General features: G+C 41.6%; 1 protein-coding gene across 1 annotated transcript in view; it reads right to left on the bottom strand.

Moving 5' to 3' along the window:
* Positions 1-19,993, bottom strand: part of KCNH5 (potassium voltage-gated channel subfamily H member 5) — a 160,489-nt gene that overhangs the window by 33,209 nt on the left and 107,287 nt on the right. The window contains exons 9-10 of the mRNA XM_005491639.4: positions 13,194-13,446; positions 2,539-2,735 (exon numbers count right to left, since the gene is read on the bottom strand). Of these exons, the coding sequence (XP_005491696.3) occupies positions 2,539-2,735; positions 13,194-13,446 (450 nt within the window). The remainder of the gene's footprint in view (positions 1-2,538; positions 2,736-13,193; positions 13,447-19,993) is intronic.

Here is a 19,993-nt window from a genome sequence, read left to right as displayed (position 1 = left end):
TATGTAGAAAAAGTGCTAAGTATATATTTCTATAGAAATCAATTAAAGGAGACAATGATTTTCTTTCCATTTAGGCTCCATGACTCCAGCACAAGCTGCTGCAGCACAGTGCAGCTGTCAGCCCTGCCTCAGTGCCTGAACAATTGCTTTCTGTTCACCTGATGGACCTGTCCTGGATGGCACCGATTTTCCTCAGGGGTGAACTCACTGCCAAATGCTTCTGTGATTCCCAACAGGGAATCACGTATCCCTCCAGCAGATAGGAGGTTTGAAACAATCCCCTGAATATCTTTATGTAACAGGACTTGGGTTGTGTCCCTGGTGTTGAATGTAGCATGATCTATTTTGTGCCCAGGAACAAAACACAGAATTTCTGCAAATTTCTGCAAGCAGGCTCTGGCTGAGCTCATCTGACTGCAATGCCAGGCTGCTTCCCAAACAGTTATTGACTGCAACTGCAGGAGAGCGGTGGAGTTCAGCTGATGGACGTGAGGTATTTGAAAGTTAGTAACATGGACTCTGTGAAATCAAAAGGGGATGATTTTCCAATCCCAAACTGGGAACCCAAACTGGTTCCTCCTAGAGGAACCATCTTTCATGAGCTGTGGAGGTGATTTGTGACTACTCTGGAAATCATCACCCAATTTTTAATGAAATTAACTCTACTCTCCATGTTCCACACTGACAACAACCCTTCTCTGACTCTTAATCCACTTTCACATACTGCCCACACATTCCCCCAAATAGCATTTCCTCTCCTTCTGCAAAATCCAACAATCCAACATTTCTTTAGGAATGCTGTTCCTTCTCACTGGGAGTCACTGCCCCCATGTCAAAGTCCATGTACCTGACACTGAGCTGAACAGCAGCTATACTGGAAACTGGAATTCCAGGAGTTTCTCCTGGGTGATTCTCCACGCCAGGGCCCTGCAGGGAAACTAATTTTCCTTTAAAAAATGAGGAAAAAATTCTGAGAAGAAAGAGAGAAAATTTGAAGAAATTCTGTGACAACTCAGGCAGGAGGCTACTCCCCATACACAGCCCTGGACTGCAGAGCTGAACTCCAGCACAGTGCCCTGTCAGGAACAGACATGTCCATGTTTTTCTCAGGAAGCCAGCTGGAGTGACAGGTTCACAGTTTTAAGAAGGAAAGAATACATTTTGGTACAATATAGTGGCATTATCTTGTCCCATGAAATCACCATCAGCAGTGCCTGAGCAGAGCTGTCATTGCAGGGCTGTAGCTGGTGAGATGGCAAGAGGGGGGATGCTGAAGTCAAGGCTTGGAGCACTTCTTATCAACACAGAAGTGATAAGCTAGAAATCATGAACCAGCTTCCAAGCCCCAAAGCCCTCCTTCAGGTCTGAAGTGGAGCTAACAACCTCGAGTCAGAGGTAAGCTGACAAGCTGGAACCAAACCTGATTATAACTCAGCTCCTTCAGGCTCCAGCACAGAGAGAGGGGCACTGTAATCCCATTGCATCTGCTTCTTGCCATGGGTATTTTGTGCCACACTTGGGGTATTAATGAGCACAAGTGATGCACAGAAATTGAAACCTCCTCTGAAAGCAGTTCCAGTGGCTAGAGAGAAACTAGACTTAAGAGGTAAAATTGTGGTTGTGTTGAAGTCCTCTTACTGCAGAGGATGAAATGGTCTTGTGAAATACTGAGGTAGCCTTGTTACATTTTCAGGTGAGATGCCCAAGGTACAGCTGCAGAAAAACGTGTTTCAGCAGCTAGAGGATCACAGCTAATGCTCAGCAATCTATAAATCATGGTTATGAGATTTCTCTATGCAAATGAAATTTATATAACCCTCATCAATCGTAAAAAAAAAAAATCATAAAGATGAAATTTTGCAGCTGCAATGTGAATTAAAGGATCCCTTAACCTGTGTTCAAGATACGTCTTTATAGCTAATTAATTTTCAGATGGAGTGTTCTTTGAAAGGACTAATGGATAGTGAGCATTGCTGATTGATTATAAAATGAGCAGGAGGGTTTAAGAAGTGAGCTGTGAATGTAAAATCACTACCCAGCTTTATTAACTTTGCCATAATAAAATTCTAGACTATGCAACTGCGAAAAGCAGGTATTAATACAGTACCTTTGATGAGTGTATTTTATTTATTTAACATCAACAGATTTCTCTTAGTTGGTCTATAACATGGAGATCTATCAGATTGCCCTCTGAACTGTGTCTTAGAGACTTCAACTTTGAGAAATCCAGAATCTGGATTCTATAAAATATAACTTTATACATTTATGCGACGGGGTGGAAAAAAACCCAACAAAATGAAAACCAGCAACTATGAAGAAAAGGAAAAGAAATGCAATCCATATGTCATCCTGCTAGGACTGCTCTCCAGAGCTGCAAATCTACAGGTAACTTTTATTGAGCCATCATTACCAACAGTGACAAGAGCATTTATCGAAAGGCCGCTCAATCTGCCATGACCTGAAAACATCAGGAGGAAATGGCGGGCTGTTAAACACTGCAAGAATCTGGTGAGAGGAAGGGGGAAATAAGGAGCTTACCCTCTTCCTCAGATTGCAGGTGAGAGTGAGGTTCCTGGAGAAGGAGTTGGCAAAAGCAGTGTAAAAGTCCAGCACTTTCAGCAAGGCTTCTCGCTTGATTATATGCAAATCGCAGTAGGTCAGAGCCCGAACGTTGGCACAGGCATGGGCCAGGCTGGTTTCCTTCCAGAAGATATCACCAAAAACATCACCTTTACCTGAAAAACAGCAGGGCAGATTTGTTAAAAGGTAATGCTTAGGCAGAGTTTCTCAGCACACAGATTATTTTTTCACAACCAGTCTTATGCTCCCAATTATCCCAACGCAAGCTCCCAGCCATGAAAACTAACAAGGGTAAAAGTTTTAAAATTAGCTGAGGTACTTGAACATCCTTAGCAGTAGCCCCAGGTTTTTAAGGTATTAATAGATTGCTCTGTGAAGTGTCACAAAGCATAAGAGCCAGATTGTAAAGGTCTCCTTGTAGCTGAGGATTCAAGTAATGGATTTTTCAAAGGCTACCAAATATAATGAGCACTTAATTAATGTTCAGGTGATTGAATACTTCAGGTGTCTGTTCCCAAGTGATTTAGGAGTCCTGGTCTTACAAAAACCTTCTGACATCTAGGTTCTTTCATCCTCATGGCTCTACAGTGAGGGGCAGGAGCCAGCCCAAGGACCACATTTTAGAGGACATTTTAACATTTTTAATTCAGTGTCATTGGTAACACTCCTTCTGGAAAACCAACCAAAAGCCTCACTGAGACTTTTAACTTTAAAATAACCACTTCTAAATCTTAAACACATCCAAAAGTATAGTTCTAAACCCAAATTCATCCATTTAAGTAGAGGCTTAGGCTTAAGTCCCTTATTTCAGTGTTTGCTGAGTAAGAGAGGGTTTGACACCTGAGACACTTACATGTATATTCCCCCTTAACCAGAGGGGAAAATTACACCTAAGGCTACCTCTGCAGTGTAGCAGGACAGCAGATTGAGGACTTGGGACTAGCTGTAGTCCAGTGCCATGGACAGAAGAGCTTCAGGGACTGGGAATTCTATGACTTAGCCCAGTTTTCTTTCCTCTGCAAGGAATCCACATCCCCACACCTGTGCTAGACACCCAAGCAGGAGAAGAGGATGAGGACACCAGCTTCAAAATCACACTTCTGACCCAACCAGAAGCCCAGCATGGGTGCAGGCTGGAGATAAGCTTTCAGGTTTGGACCTTCTCGTTGTTCTGAGAAGAGGCAACAGAAAACACACTGAAGGATTCCAAAGCTGCCTCTTGCTGCCTGGGCTTGGCCAGGACCCTGGTGTGTGGTTTGTGGCTGACACCTCAAATCCTGAAGCAGAAACCATGGTACAAAGGGTGTTTTTTGTTTCAGACCCCCAGAGTTATCCCAGCTCTGTATTTCAGCAGTTATTTAAAGGGAACTCAGATCAGTCAGCCAGTGGCTATTGATTTCAGGCACCTCAAGCATCCCCTTGGTGAAGGTTAGGGATGTTACAGTTTTGGCATAAAAAAGGTAATGGATTTTAGTATTTCCTCTTTTAAGAACTTTTAACATTTTGCTCCACTCTACTGTGGAAACACAGACCAGAGGGGTAATCTATCCAACCTTATTACTTTTAGGGGTCAGAGGCTCTATTTCCATTTCTGTTTTTGGTATTGTATCCAGTAAAACATATCTAACATTTCTCGGGCAGAGTGAAATAAAATGTGCAAGTCTTTATCTTCTCTTCTCTGTTTTTATTTTCCAAAAAATGTCTCTATAACAGAATCATCCCTTAGAAAGGTTATAGCTGCATCTCATTGAGCGGCTTTTGATTCTACATATTTTTACGTAATTAAATTTAACTACAATACATAACACAGCTGGTATAATTTATAAAACAAGGTGCTTTAAAATGTTTTCGTTAATACAGAGCATTTTATAGTAACATTATAATTTATCCAATGTACTGCTTTGAAATTACCTTTTGCAGTTAATTGTCCTTGTCTCTACTTAGAGTTCAAAACCCAGTTTACAGACATGCTCAGCAGAGTTACATAATTTATAGAAAACAGCCATCTCTGAAATGCAGAAAATTGCTTAATGGATTTGTTCTCTGAGGTGGACACAGGACAGAGCTGAGTTCTACTTTCAGTGCAGAGTGCAGTTAAAAGACAGTGGTTTTACCACTGAAATGTGAGCAAACCACTTGTTCTCTTTTCAAATTTAGGCTAATATGTAGTTAATTTAAGCAAGAGGTTGAAAGCAGTGGATGTTCACCCCAAAACTCAGGACAACAATGTTGTTACAGAATCTGTATATAGACCTTGGATAAATGAAATAATATTCATAATCTTGAGAAGATCTTGGTGTCCTTCAGTGTGGCAGAGATTTGGGACTGCACTAGTTGGGACTTAAAGGTTGGGACACAATGAACTGAATTTATTCACTCTTCCATGAGCCATCACTCACTGGATTTGAAGGGTGAAACTCTAAACTCCTCTTACATTGAGGTTTATACTCTTCAGAAAGTACAAAATCTTGGGAGCCTTTAAGGGATTTTGAATTTGACATTTCCCACAAACACTTCCGAGCTTGTCTGCTGGTTATAAATGTGCTAAGGAATGTACAGAATGAAAACAAAACCTACCAGATTCTCCAAAACAACGCCTCTTTTTTCATAAATACGGAGATTAATGCACTATACTTTATCCCTATTTACTGCAGTTCACTGTGCAGAGAGGTAATTTCTCACTCAGGACAAAATCAGAAGTTAGGAAAGGATTCTCTGTTCAGTGGGTGGTGAGGCATTGAACAGGATGCTCAGAGAAGCTGTGGGTGTCACATCCCTGAAATGCTCAGGGCCAGGCTGGAAGGGGCTTTGAGCAACTTGGTCTAGTGGAAGGTGTCTCAACCCATTCCATGATTCTGAGGGTAATTTTACACATTGCAACTAAATAAAAACAAAAATGTCATGGTTGCAAAACAGCAAACTTAACTGGTTAGGTCTGACACAGCCACCCAGAGTCACAGACAAGAATTTTTCACTTGCAGGGGATGTTCAGAGCTCCAGGGGAAGTGCTGCTGGGGCTGAGCTGGGAATGCAGAGGTGGATATTTATGCAGCCTGCATGATTTCCAAAGATTCTCTAGAGATTTACTGAGGCCTTAGGACATTCCCTCCCGAATCTGCCCTGTCCCGAGTCCTGAGCACCTCCTGAATGCAGGCAAACCCTTCCCAACCCCTTTCCCTCTGGGAAACCCTCCTGCCCCTTCTCACAGTGCCCAAAGCATCACTGAAAGAAGGAATGCTCTAAATTAGAGTGCAAGGGAACTACTTGCATACATTTTACACATCACAGAATCATAAAATCCTTTGGGTTGGAAAAGACCTCCAAGATATCAAGTCCAACCCTTAACCCAGCAATGCCAAATCCACACTAAAACATGCCCCTAAATGCCACATCTACAGAATCATTGGGCTGGAAAAGACCACTAAAATCATAAAAATTCAGATTTTTGCAACAAGAGGACATGTGAAGGGTGTTGGTGTGGCAGGCATCATTTTTGCTGAAATACCAACATTGGTTTCATTCTAAATACTATGTATGTGTGTCTGTACATAAAATATACATATATATTAATGCATATTCACATAAATTTATTCAGGGACAATCAGATGGTATGCAGCTGTCAGGATATTTCTATGCACTGCTCTATCTTCTATATTCTGATGACCTTGCCAAACAGATTTGGGGGGACAGATGTTCTCTGCAGCCTTACACCATGGACTGACCTGCCAGTTTGCCAGACAGGAGTTCATGCCTGGACCTTTCAGGTAGAAAAATTTTAAAAGGCTTTATGGAACCCCCCAGAGCTTGCAGATGGAATGAAACACTCAGAAACACCCTGTTTAAACAACATCTCAGAATCCACATGTGTATTTATGCAGAGACAAAATTTATCCTCCTTCAGATGGGGACAGAAACTGAGCTAATAAATATCCTAGCAGAAATAAGAGCTTGATGGATCCTTTGGAAGAAAGTTTAGGCAGGCAGTTAAAGAATAAATCCTTGGTGGGAAATAGCACTGGGTAAAAACACATAAAGGGAACCAAGTCTTCTTAAGGAGGTGGTTTTTGTGCAGTCTTAGCTAATAAACCAGCTACCCTTTAACCATTTGAAAATATCTCCAAAGCCTCATCAGTCACGCTAGCACGAGCCAGACATGATGAATGATGTTGACCCTCCATCAAGATGCACTCAAATCTTACACTGCTCATGAAAAGCAAAGGCTGATGTTGTTTGAAGATCAGTAAAAGTGTACCACAGAGAGAAAATGTTCATCCAATCAGCTTAAGGGCCAAATACCATGAAGTGATGGCAGCATACACGCAAATGGAGGTCATAATTACATCTATTGGTGTCTGTATTCATACAAATTCATATTTCTGTGTATCTGCAGTGAAACCTCCTGCTGCAGGACCAAACTGATGTAGAAACCAAATGAGCAGGGAGTGAATCAGCTCCTGTCACCCAGAGCAGCTCTGAGATGGGTCAGTAAGCAGTTCTGCATCTCCTCACTGTGGCACTCTGGGACTGGTAGCACAGGTTTACAAAATGATGCAATATATTAATGGAATAAAATCCATCTGTGGCTACTAAACACAAAAGATTTCCCTCTGGGTGAAATACAGTCCAGTGGAAGGTTGGAAACATTCTGGGGAAGCATCACAGTTTCCTTACTTCACCTTCCTACTCTCTCCTGCACTTCTGCTGTTGACCACTTTTGGAGACAGGCTGCTGGGCTGGCTGGATTTCTGGGTGTCCTGGTTGGAGACAAATTTGGGAGGAAACAAATTTGGGAAAAATAGGGGATACCTGACCATAAGTCACTCCAAGACATTTGGCTAAGCTGAAATGGTGGTTTCTGCCTAAAGAGGGTGTCTGGAGAAGGTGATGCAGTGGTGCAAATCCATCAAGTGCACTTCCCATCTGGGACCATCACTGCCAGCACAGCCCAAGGTGTGCAGGGATGATTCTAAACTGTGAAGAGAGGTTTTCTTGCCTCTGTGAATGTTCTAGCCTCAACTTCTTCTGGGGCATCCAGAAGGGCCAGAACTTCCTTGAAAATCAGACCAGAGCTGATCACTGAGCTGCACATAAACCCACCTCTATGGGGCTGCATGTGAAAGGGCAGAATGACAGGAGAAACAGCATTTCCAGCCTCTCAGGCATTGTCAAACAGTCACTAAAGCAGCAATGACTGTGCCAAAACCCTGCTCCATGCTGGCAAAGGTACTTTGCATTATTTAACACAGTGCAACCTTCCCCATCTGCATCTGGAAACACAAAGGAATTACCTTTCTTCCAGCATTCAGGACTGCTGAAAGCAGGGCCCAAAGTCCAGAAAGATTTTGTGCAAGTAGCATCACTGCCTCACATCCTTCTAGAAGCCCCAGCTCCTAGAGACAGGTTATTTCCATTTTGATTTTATACAGAAATAGGTTTCTATCTTTCCTGACTGAGGAAATAAACCTGAAAGCATGACCATTCCTACCACCTTGAAAACTTGTAGGGCAAATCAGATTGCCTCAAACTGTTATTTGGATTTAAAAGAACTGTACCACACGATTTTTAAATAATTTTCCTATTCTTGTGCTGGCAAGACTTTCAAGTTTTGGCAGTGAAGCGTGCAGGTCTAATTCAAAAACATATCAATTCAGAGAAAGGAATCTTTCAGACTCTGGAGGCTATGGATCAAATCTGTAACACACTAGCTGGCACTAAATTAAGACTGATGTTTCTTATCATAATTAACCATCATGCAGAAACACAAAAATATATTAAATTTACAAAACAATATGAAAAATTCAGGTTTGTCAGCAAGAACTAATGACACTTTTGAACAAGCATCAGTAGGACTAAATCTTACAACAGTAATGCAGATGTCAACCCAGTCCTGCAAGATCTGAATGCTTCCAAGGCACTTAAGGAGAACTGCACAGTGCAAACCAGCAAATCACACTCTTTCTTCAGAACAGGTAACCCTTCATATTTTGCAAAATACTTTCAGATTCAGCCCTTAAAACCCAGCCTAAATCACATTAATTATTTCAGTTCTGCTAGCTGAAAAAACCCCCAACCCTTTTCTCTATGATTCATTTTCCTCTTAGTTAATTTAGAACTTTAACTCATTGGAACACAGGGGACTTTTCCTATAGATGAAATAGGACACAGCCTGTTCTGAAAATTGCTACCAGGTGCATGCTACTAACCTGGGGAAATGTTCACAATTAGTCTGCCTTGGTCAACTTCACATGGAAAACATCACAAAAGTTCAGTATAAATTAACAAGAGCTGATTTGACACAGGGGCCAATTCTGCCACCCTCATTCCACTTGAGAAGAAACCCAAGCTGCAACTAAACAAATTAAAATCAGGCAATTAGCCACTAATACTGTGAGATGGAACTGGACTAGCAGGTTTTCCTGTCACAAAGTGCTCCACATGTACACTCATTCCTGTCCTGCACAAAGCACATGCCCAGCTGCCCTGGCATGGAAATTCAAAGTGCTTCTGCATGGATACCAAATATCATCTTGCTAATGCCATGGATGAGAGCTAGGGTGCTCCTGGGATTCCTGCTCACCCAAATGGGAGCTTCTTACATGCTCTTCCTCTAAAGAACTTTTCTCTGTGTGATTTGGTGGGAGATCTTTTATCAGTCTTTTGATCTCCAAACACAAGTTGCATTAAGAGCAGAAAAAGACTCATCCCGATTTTCACCTGCCATACCAAACTCAAGAAACTTGCTTTACTCCTCTCATACTGCATCATATCCCCTTCCCAGATTAAAAAAAAAAAAAAAAAAAGGAAATAATTAAGGAAGCAGACCTTTAATAAGGTCTGGTTTGTCTAGCAGCAATTAACAATGGGTTACTCTGGAATTATATGCAGAACATGCTGCGAATTAACATAAAGGCGAATAACTGAATACTATGGGATCAGGACCCTAAGTTGTGGCTGAAATGTGAACGATTACATTTATATTCATTTTGATTTGACTATCATACTGAGTTCACTCAGCAGCAACCCCCACCAGGATTTCACTGCTCAATATATTTTTATCGCTATGCAGCTTGAGCAATATTTTTGATCAATTCCTACAATCAACATCTGAACGCAGCAGACCATTATTTTTCTGCTGAAAAAACAACTTCTTTAAACCTTGTTAATCAATATGCCCAGTTTAAGTTACTGCACAACTTAACCAGCCAGCTGTGCAGATAGCAGGAGCTGGGAAGCAACTTTCAGAGCCACTTGGATGGCATTGCCACCGATGTGTAACTCCTCATCAGGAGCAAATGCAGGTTAATGGCAGCAGGGTGAATGATGAGCTGCCCTCTGGTAGCTGATGCCTCTTTTCATTAGCCTGGGGACTCCAAACCCCTGGTCCTCCCTGAGATGCTTTGCTGGTAACACCTCCCTGTGCAGAGCAGTGCCAGTTAAATTGTTTACTCCTGCTTGAGACGGTGGAAAATTACTGACGTGCCTTCTCAGGGTCACCCTGCTTGCTGGGAAAGTTTGGATAATTAGAGACAAGACTGTTTGCCCTTCTCCACTCTGCTGGCAGCTGCAGATGAGTTATGTTAAAATGTCTGTGTCTCCTTTTCCCCAGTGCAGCAGCACCCCAGCTCTGCACATGGAGAACTCCCTGCTCCAGCCAGGACCTGCAAAAGGTGGGACACTGCCCTCGAGAAGGGGAGGTAAGTAATGAGGGGAACATAATGGGGCACCTGGATAGCTCCTTTAATGAGTCCTAAAAACTGCAGGTCTGCAATTGGAGTCATTCTCTCACTGTTAGTGTTTCTGTAATGCTGATTACTGCAGCGGCTGGGTGTTTAATTATCCACAAATGAGAACAAAATCAAACTGGGGGGAACCAAATATCACAGTGCTGCAAGTTGCCCTGTCAATCACCAGGCTCCACCTGATTTCAAGCCCAGGGAACACCAAAGCTGGCACTGCTGAGGCAGGAAGAAAGCTGCTGAAAGAAAGGATGGTTGTTCCATGAAGGTGGAAAAAAAGGAAAGCAGCTGGACAATCGGATGCCAAGTCTCTGCAGGCAGGGAGGCTGGATGTGCCAGCTCACCCTGGCTGGAGGCAAGGGAACACGATAAGGGAAGACGGACAAAGGAAAAAAGCAGCAAAACCCATGGAGTGATTCATGCCAGGACCTGAGGGAGGATGAAGCCCTGCACTTGGAATGGAAGCACGAATGTCAGAGATGGGACATGATGGTTCTTAACCTGTTATAATGTCCCTACCTGACTCACTTCTCTTGGATATTCCACATTTAAAAATTCATCAGACCATCCATCTGTGGGTAAGCATGGTTGAAAAATAAACAAAACACCCCTTCTCCCTCTCCTTAAGTAAGGCAAATCACACACTACTGTACAAAACCACATTGCACTATTATTTCCTCTGTGAGGAGCAGAGGCTGCAGAAAGAATGTCCTGTTCATTCCTGCTCTCATAGAGGAAATTAATGAGGACAAGTTTCCAAAGGATACTTATTGCATTTCCTCTACTCTAGGTCACTGCTGGGAGGTGAGAAGATGGACAGACTGGCAGCACAACCCTGCAAGTTGACTTTCCCTGGGAAAACTAGTGTGGCAGCAGATGCTTGGAGCATTCAAAGCAAGTACTGAGGTTTTCCCATTAGTCAGTTTTTTTAAACCTGGTCTCCCCCTTAGGCAAATTCATGTTCCTTGTGCTTGAACTTCTCAAGGCAGAAAAGATCAATAAAAATTATGTTTTTCACTGTCTGATCTCAGTTGCTGTTTCAGGTGCCACAGCTGCCACTAGAAATGCCTTTGCAGCTACATCTGGGAGAGATTTTCTTCCACAAGTGAATTTTTAGGACAATATATCCCATAATTATTCAGTTCACTATTCTGCTAAATAATCTGTCAGTGCATGAAAAAACTCTTCAGTGTGTTCTGAGACTAGAGGAAGCAGTTTATCTTGCTTCAAGTTACATTTACACGTTCTGCCAATCCCTGTAGTACATGATGAACACAGCTCTGAGTCATGGAAGAATTGAAGGCACTTTTGGTAATTAAAACCATTTAAACAGAGATAGTTAAAATTCTCTCTGGTCAAATGGGAATTAACATAGATGCTAGATTTAATACATCTAAAAGGTAGAAACAAAAAGTTCTTAATGTCTTGTCATTCTAAACACACAGTATTCATTAATAACTGCAATCAATTTTTGCGTGTAATCCAAGAGTGATAGCTCTTAGTTCAGTAAATTACATACTTATTGTTTTCATTATAAAAACCATTTATTTGTTTATATACTGCTACTTATTCTTAAGCCTTTTGTTTTTTAAATAACTGTAAGCAAATATAAGATATCATCACTGAGATTAATTATAAAAATGAAATGGTCCAGTGAGCTGGAATACAAGGAATAATTTCCTATGGAAATTGTTGATTTAGGAGCTTTCATCATAATGACTTCATGTCTGAATATGGAAACAGATTCATTCTTACACTAAATCTCTCTTTTTTAAAAACTTAGTGTACAGTAGAATACAAAAAGGTGCAGCAGGTATTTCCAAAGAGCACGGATGTGAGTTTTCCTGAGCTCCTACTCCAGCTGGGAGAATCCAAGTGATGCCCTGGAGGAGCTGTTCCCATTCAGCCCCATCCACACTCTGCCCAATCCCACCCCAGTCCCAGGCACACACACATTTTTAGGGAAAGTCAGGAGCCCACTGGAGCCACCCTTAGAGGGAAGAAGCAGCACAGAGCTTCAGTGGGGTCTGACAGCTGCCCTAGGACGAGGAACCCTCTGGATCTGCCCTCAGCTCCACCTTAAGAGAAGGGCAGATATTCAACAGGATATGAGTTCTACAATAAATGGGCCTATTTGAAACAGGCAAGACAGGCTCTGGGTAGTTTTCTTCTGCAGAGCCACCAGTTTTCCTCCACATAGCTCTGCCTCTGAGGAGGATTCCTGCCTCCACAACGGTGCTGACCACTCAGTACCACCAGGTGGGAAACCTTTCCCAGTCCAATACAAGCTAATGAGGGTCTGCACTGGGCTCTTTCCCAAAACCAGACAGCACAGTGGAGTGACAAGGTGATTTACCTAAATTTCCCCATTACTCAGAGTTCTCATGATTGTGGTTTGATGTACGGCGTAACCCCATCCCTTTGCAAAGTCAGATCACTCTATTTTCTATAAAGCCAGCTCACTACAAGCAAAAATTTTGCCTCCTTGCAGAGACTGTTTGCAGGTGTTATTCTGGGCTAGAGCAGATAAAAATGAAAATCCCTATGTGAAGGTTAATGAGGAAATCCTCCTGAGGGAGTATGATAAAACAATGTGCATTTCCTCCATTTAAACATGTCAAGCACAGAGATGCCATTCTCCTCTGCTCAGAGACAGTGTAGCTGTGCCCAGTGACCCATCCTGGGCAGAAAGAACACTCCCAATGGCACAAAACATGAAGGATTTGCTTCTAGAGAAGGATCTCTGGAGGCACAGCATCTCCATCTTATGACAACTGCTACCTTCCTGTAGTCCCAGCTGATTTTAAGCAAAACTCGTTAATATTCAAACCTCAGCAAAAGGAAAGCACACACAGACCACAGCAGAGATCACAGTACCTAAAATAGCCACCACCTCGTCGTCCTGGATGACTTCCAAGGATCCTGAGACCACAAAGCAGAGAGCATCGACGCTTTCCCCAGCGTGGTAGATGAGGTCTCCCGGGGCACAATGGATGGTCTGGAACTCCACGGCCAGGGCTCGCAGGCAGCCGTCGCTGGCCAGCCGGAAGGCAGGGTGCTCGTTGAAAACCTTCCTGTTCAGGTGCACGCAGATGTCTGCTCTCATGTCCTTGGGGCAGATCGACAGGACCTGGGCGAAAGAAAAGATGGAAAAATAATCAGCTGGGCATAGGACACCAAGGCCACCACTGTTTGAAATAAACCGCAGGGGTGGGTCTGAAGGTGTGCCTAGGGGGATCTTGAAATCCATCCATCCATCCATCCATCCATCCATCCATCCATCCATGCATCCATCAATGCATCCATCCATGCACATCCATCATCCATCCATCCATCCATCCATCCATCCATCCATCCATCCATCCATCATCCATCCATCATCCATCCATGCATTCATCCATCCATCCATCCATCCATCCATCCATCCATCATCCATACATCCATGCTTGCATCCATCCATCATCCATCCATGCATCCATCCATCTATCAATGCATTCCACCCACCCATCCATCCATCACCCATCAATGCATCCATCCATCCATCCATCCATCCATTCATCCATCCATCCATCCATCCATCCATCCATCCATCCATTCATTTCATACAGCTTGTGGTGGGAGTTTTATCCTGATTTGGGGCAGTCTTTTCCCACCCATCTACAGCTTTCACTTTGTCTGAAAGCATGATGTGGAAGACAGGACTGTTTTGTTACACTCTGCTCACTCCTCACCACTCTCACACTCATTTCCAGAATCTCACACTCATTTCCAGAGGTGGAAATGCTCTGTCCTGTCTGTGGGTGTCCGTCCACACCTGGTGCCCAGACTGTCTGCCTGCTGCTATGCTCAATCCCTGTAGGAGCACAGAACAGACTCACAGAGCTGAAGGAGCTCAAGGACACGCAAAGACAGACCATCAACAAAGAAAACCACCACATTTTGTTCACACTCAGAAAAAACAACTTACAGAAGTCTTGATGTAGTGACCACTTACCAACACATGTCCAAACACACCCAGGGCTCAGTTCAGTGACATATACAAGGAATTACCTGCTCAGGAGGGCCCACTAGACTACAAAATCCAAAGAGATTGGAGAAAAAAGGAAGTATATTGAAACCTCGTGAAATGTAAAGTAAAGGTGAGTGAAGAACTGTCCACTATGAAGACATCTTCATTGCAGATCAATTAAATAAGACCTTCAACTAGTTTTTTACCTTAAATAGCTTTCCCTATTGAAACAGTAACACAAATACACCTGAAGAAAGAAAGTGAAAACCTGTGGATTTTGTTGGGTTTGTAAACTGTGTGTTTAATATCTGCACAGCCTCCTAAACACACTAACATTCTCATAGTCCCAAAATGCACAGTAGCTAATTGCACTAGGAAACATATAAAGCCTCTTAATGTTTTTCTAGAATAAATGATAGAAAAGAGCATCAGACTAAGAGCACCCTGGAAGTCTCATACCAAGAAGACTGCAGATCAATAGTACTGATTAATTTCCCATCATATGGAATTAATCTGGCAGCTTGCTCTGCAGACAATGCAGGAGACAGGGACATTGGGTTAATGAGTTAACTATCATGTAATAATAGGAGAGGGAGACTCTGGTAACCCTGACTAAGCTTTGAGGTAAATGGTCATGTTAACGAACTCAAGCCACGATTTTAATTTCTGTTTAATGCAGGAGAGGTATAAAACAAATTACTGCAAAGCATTACTAAAGCTCTTAGAGCACAGAATGTGAAAAGAATAAATAAATTCTATTTTAATAATAATAATTAGTCCTTTTCTTATTCAGATAGATCAAAGTGCCTTTGGGATCAAAGACATAATGAATGCAGAAAGGTGAAACAGAAGTTATTCTCCCATTCTCTGTACTATGCCAGTGTGTGGTGAGAAGGGGCTACTGTAATCATCTGCACTAACCTCTTCCACTCCAAATATTCCCATCAATCCCAGAATACCTGGTAAAATTACAGCTGGAAGTTTGCAAATGATACAGTTTATTTGTTACAATGGACAGCTACTCTGTCTTTCAAAACAGGTGCTGTTTCTAAACTATTTTTTTTTCTCATTTTCAGCCAACAGTCAGAGAATCTATGATCTTGTTGAGATAAAAGATCTGCAATACTCATAAATCTCTTCCACATGCAGGTGTTCATAGAATATGACCAGGTCACCTCTCAATTTTGAAAAAACAAGAAAGATAGAGGATTCTTTTTCTGTCTAACACTATGAAGCACAGGCTCTCTTTGGGAACTTCCCCCTGCATGAGGTTTTCTCACTTACAACCAACTTCCCAGAGCTACCAGATCCTTAGTTTTTATTTTAGTTAATACAGAGTTAGGCAATTTGAGTTAACAGTATTTTTATGTAACAGAATGCTGTACAGAACACATTAAAATCCCCTGCATAAGTATGTTTTATCATAAAAATAGTAATAAACACATTTGACAAGGCATATTCTCTATAAGCCATCATTTGCATTAGTAATAGTATCTTGTCTGAGTCACTGTAGACCATGTTCTGTATCACATTTCCATAATTTAACAGGGGCAAATGTCAATTTTACAAAAGTCTATTTACCTGAGTCATTCCATTTACCAGTAGAAATATGGGCACACCTTAGTTTCTCAGCAAAAAAAAAAATTACTTTTGAGAGTGATTGTTTCACCTCAGCCTTACTTGAGGATCAAACAGAAAGTTTGTCTTTATTACAATAAAACAGAAACATGCCATCTTTCTTCATCTCAATAGTAACTTAATGAAAAATTCTGCTTTCTTTTCTACCATGATTGATGATTTTGAACATTTTTATCTACTCTTGGGCCTGAATCATGGTTATAAGTTTTTTAGGTCCCTTTAATACTATCAGAAATTTAAGTGCTTTTGACTTAACAAGGCCACCAGCTAGGAATTCTCAAACATTGCTCTTAAGAAAAATGTCTGTGTTCATACATGACTGATTACCAAACTTTAGCTTTTGAGCTTCCAAACTGCAGAAAAAATTGGTAAAGCTGATGCAGAGGTTGTTCCTGTAATATTCTGAGATATTCCAAGACCCTTTGCTTGTTTGGACTGTAAAATAATTGTGTCCCTCAAGAATAAAAAACACTTGGGTACAAAGCAGCATATCATTTCCTCACAAATACAGACTTAAATACAGAGTATTAAAAGTGAACACTCAAAGAATCATTCTTTTTATAGACACAAGCAGCATATCTATCATTACACACTGTAATATGAAGAGAGAGAGAAAAAAATCCATTGCACAGAGAAAAGCCAGTCTTAGAAAGCATAATTCAGGAATTTTCTGATGTCATGATAAAGTGATTTTCCTAATGACAAATCACTGTACAGAGGTATATGGAGATATCGGTTATCAACATCAGCAGTGAATGAGTAATGATCTAAGAGTTAGCCAGGAACAAATATGCTTAATTTGATTTTTCCTGCCTGCTACATAGGCATTGAGAGCAGAGAATGAAACAGATGACAAGAAAAACAAATATTTAATACTAGAAGATTTGGCAAGGCATTTTTGACTGCCATAGATAAATGTAGATACATGTAGGGGAAAAAAGAGAGCAAAGATAGACAATTGCAACACTCAGCTACGTGTTTAATGCATGCTCTTCAAATGAGCACTTCAAATTCAGATGAATATTCATGAAAATGACCCCTTACTGACAATACAAGACTTTGGACATTCTTGTAGTGAATTGCTCTCACTGAGATCTCAGCATTTTTAAGGCAGCATGCAGCCAAAGAAATACAAACTAGTAGCACCATGGCTGTCCCTGAGTCCATACTGGGTATAAATGCACACATGTGGGTGCAAATCAAAAAAAAAAGGTTAAGGGAGGGGATATTCTGCAATGCTCTGTCAGTCTTTTCACTGTGAGGGAAATACCTCCAACACATCCTGGCAACAGAACCAAAGCTCAGCTGGGACATTGGTTCTGCCCTGTGTGTTCTTCCAACAGTGCAGCAAAAACCATCAGGACAGATTTCTTAAGAGGAGATTTTCTAGCAGATTCGGTGGCCTTTGGCAGTGAAACCTGCAGTTTGTAAGGCAGGCAGGGGATTCAGGTGCTAACTGAGGGTTTTGGAGCACTTGGAGGGGACAGGTGCTTGTGCTGCTACAGAATTTGCTTTGTAATAAATCTGTAGCCACAGACTTTGCAGCCAGCTCTCCCTTATGTGTCCAAGCAGCATGAAAGAACAGAACCTGCTACATATCAGTGCAAAATCAGAGGAGAATGCTGAATTCTACCCAGAGGAGAATCTTTGCTGGCTGTACCAACTCTGATTTCACCAGGAAAGAAGCAAGGCTCCCTGAACAGCACACTGGTATCCACAAATACCTGAGCCACTCCAAAGCTGAGGGAGGAGAAAGTAGAATAAAGAAACAGAAAAATATTTAAATGAACAGAATAATATTTATCACTTTCCCTCTTTGCACAGGAAACTGAATCTCCTCCAAGTCAGTGTAAGACAATTGCTGAACTCTGCCATCACCACCTGGCACCCAGCTGATGCAGACCCCAGCAAGATGAGTCCCAAAGCAAAGACTCAACAGCACCATCATCTCTAGATCATCTCATATGGAAAATGCTGACAGTGAGAGAATGGCTTGTGGCTGCTGCTAGAGATGGGAAAAGACAGGAATGAGCTCTGGAAGACTCACAGGGAATTAGCACAAAAGGTCTCACAGTCTTTTCAGCTCGATATCTGTAGGGGTGGGGAATTAAACTCCCCAGGAGGTTCCATCTGATTTTTTAACTCTCTCATCCATTGCCCCAGCATGTGCAGGCATTTCAAGATAAGCTTCCTGAGCAGCTCAAAGAACTCTACAGGGAGCAGAGATTATAAAAACTTCAAACAAAAGCAAATGAATCAAAACAAAAACTGCACAGATTAAGAGCGCGTCCAAACAATAACTTTTAGGATGGGTTTACAGGTTTAAGTATTTGTTAAAAAAATCTTTCCCAGCTGGAAAACACTACAGAATGACTTAGCAGGTGTTACAGAATCTGCTAAGACTTGTCAACAAAAAGGGCAGAGGCCAATGAATAATGAACATTAGCTATCAATCCTCTTTCAGCACACAGGATTCCCACATTTTGGGGGTTGTATGTTGGGAATATATTGACTGATAACCAAGCCAAGAGCTTTGACATTCTATGGTGCAATAACTAGGACTGCTTCCTGAATTAATAACTGTAACAAATATCCAAGATACTAAAAATGCCAGCTTTGAAAATAAAGAAAATAAACTCCAACCTCAAACCCATTGAGGCCACAGATAGGTCTTTTTATTTTGTGGAGAAAGGCCACTCTGGGTTTTCAGACATATTCAGCAGTCAGAATCAAGGTCAGCTCTTTACAAAAAACCCACAATACTCACTAGGCAGCTGACCAAGTCACTCAGATTTTTTAGAAAGATTTGGCTCATATGAGTATGGAATTCTATTTCAGGCCTGGCCAAAACATTCAGCACTGGATGGAGGCCAAAGAGACAAAGGTAAGAAAACATTTGATTGGCAAATCACAGCCTTTTTCTGTAATAATCAGGTAATTTTGTAAGGATCTCAAAGATGATGTATGGAGCTGAGCAGTAATTAACCCTGAATGCATTAGGGTAGTCTTTAGCACATCTCTGAGTATCTTGGCCCTAAGAACTGAATGTCAGCAGCAATGTTGTGCTCTGTTTTAATTGCACTAAGATCCAAGGTCACTTGGATTTAAATGCTCTAAAGTTGAAATCTGAAAATCACATCTGAGTTTGGCTTGTTTTCTTATTAATAATATATGAGCTGAAGCAGTGATTCAAATTGATAGATTTAGTGGTATCATAGCAAAATTAACTTGTTTTTTTTAGCCAAGTAACTGGTTAGACACATTTAAAAAATCCCTAGAAATTTGCTGTAGAGTCCATTAAATTCTGTTTTGTCAATACACATAGAATCTGGCTGAGTCTCTGAAAATCAGGGCAAGAAGAAAGGCAACATGTCCTTTAAGGAATCAAGTGGTTCACCAGCACAGGAGCTACTGGTCTGTCTAATGCACTGAAAAGTGGCGCACTGATAACATCCATGGTGACCACAAGTAGTAGATCCCAGGTTGCCTAAAGATTGCATATTTAAAGGTTTTATAGTTTTCAGTTTTATTGTCATAGCTACCACAAGCAAAATTATTGCACAGCCTTCTAATGGGGCAAGGGATTGCACACTACTGGGAAATCTATCCTCAAAAACCAGCTTTTTAGATAAAACAAGAAAAAGAAATATCAGAAAGCATGTGTCATGCATCAAAGAATTTCTCAAGTCACAACAGTTTCTGACACTTAAGGTCAGCCTTGGAAGAATGGAATTGTTCAGTGCATTATTTCATTTTGTGCATCTTCTGGAGGTGGCTTCATTTTGTGTAAAGACACTCAGGGAAATGAAGGATGAAACCAGATGTGGATAGAGCTTCCCTGAGATGTGGTCTGGAACTGAGAGCCCCTTTGTCTGCTCCATCTCTTTGGTGGCAGTGCCCAGGAAATTGCCTGGCCCATCCACTCAGGGACTTACTCCCTCAGGAATTAAACTCATGAGCAACTCCATAGCCCTGCCTGGCATCTCCTCAAGCATGACAAAATCACCATTTATTCTGTATTAATCCCAAG

This window comes from Zonotrichia albicollis, chromosome 6, assembly GCF_047830755.1.
Source record: "Zonotrichia albicollis isolate bZonAlb1 chromosome 6, bZonAlb1.hap1, whole genome shotgun sequence".
NCBI classification, from domain to species: Eukaryota; Metazoa; Chordata; class Aves; order Passeriformes; family Passerellidae; genus Zonotrichia; species Zonotrichia albicollis.
This window is presented reverse-complemented; position numbering and strand designations above follow the sequence as displayed.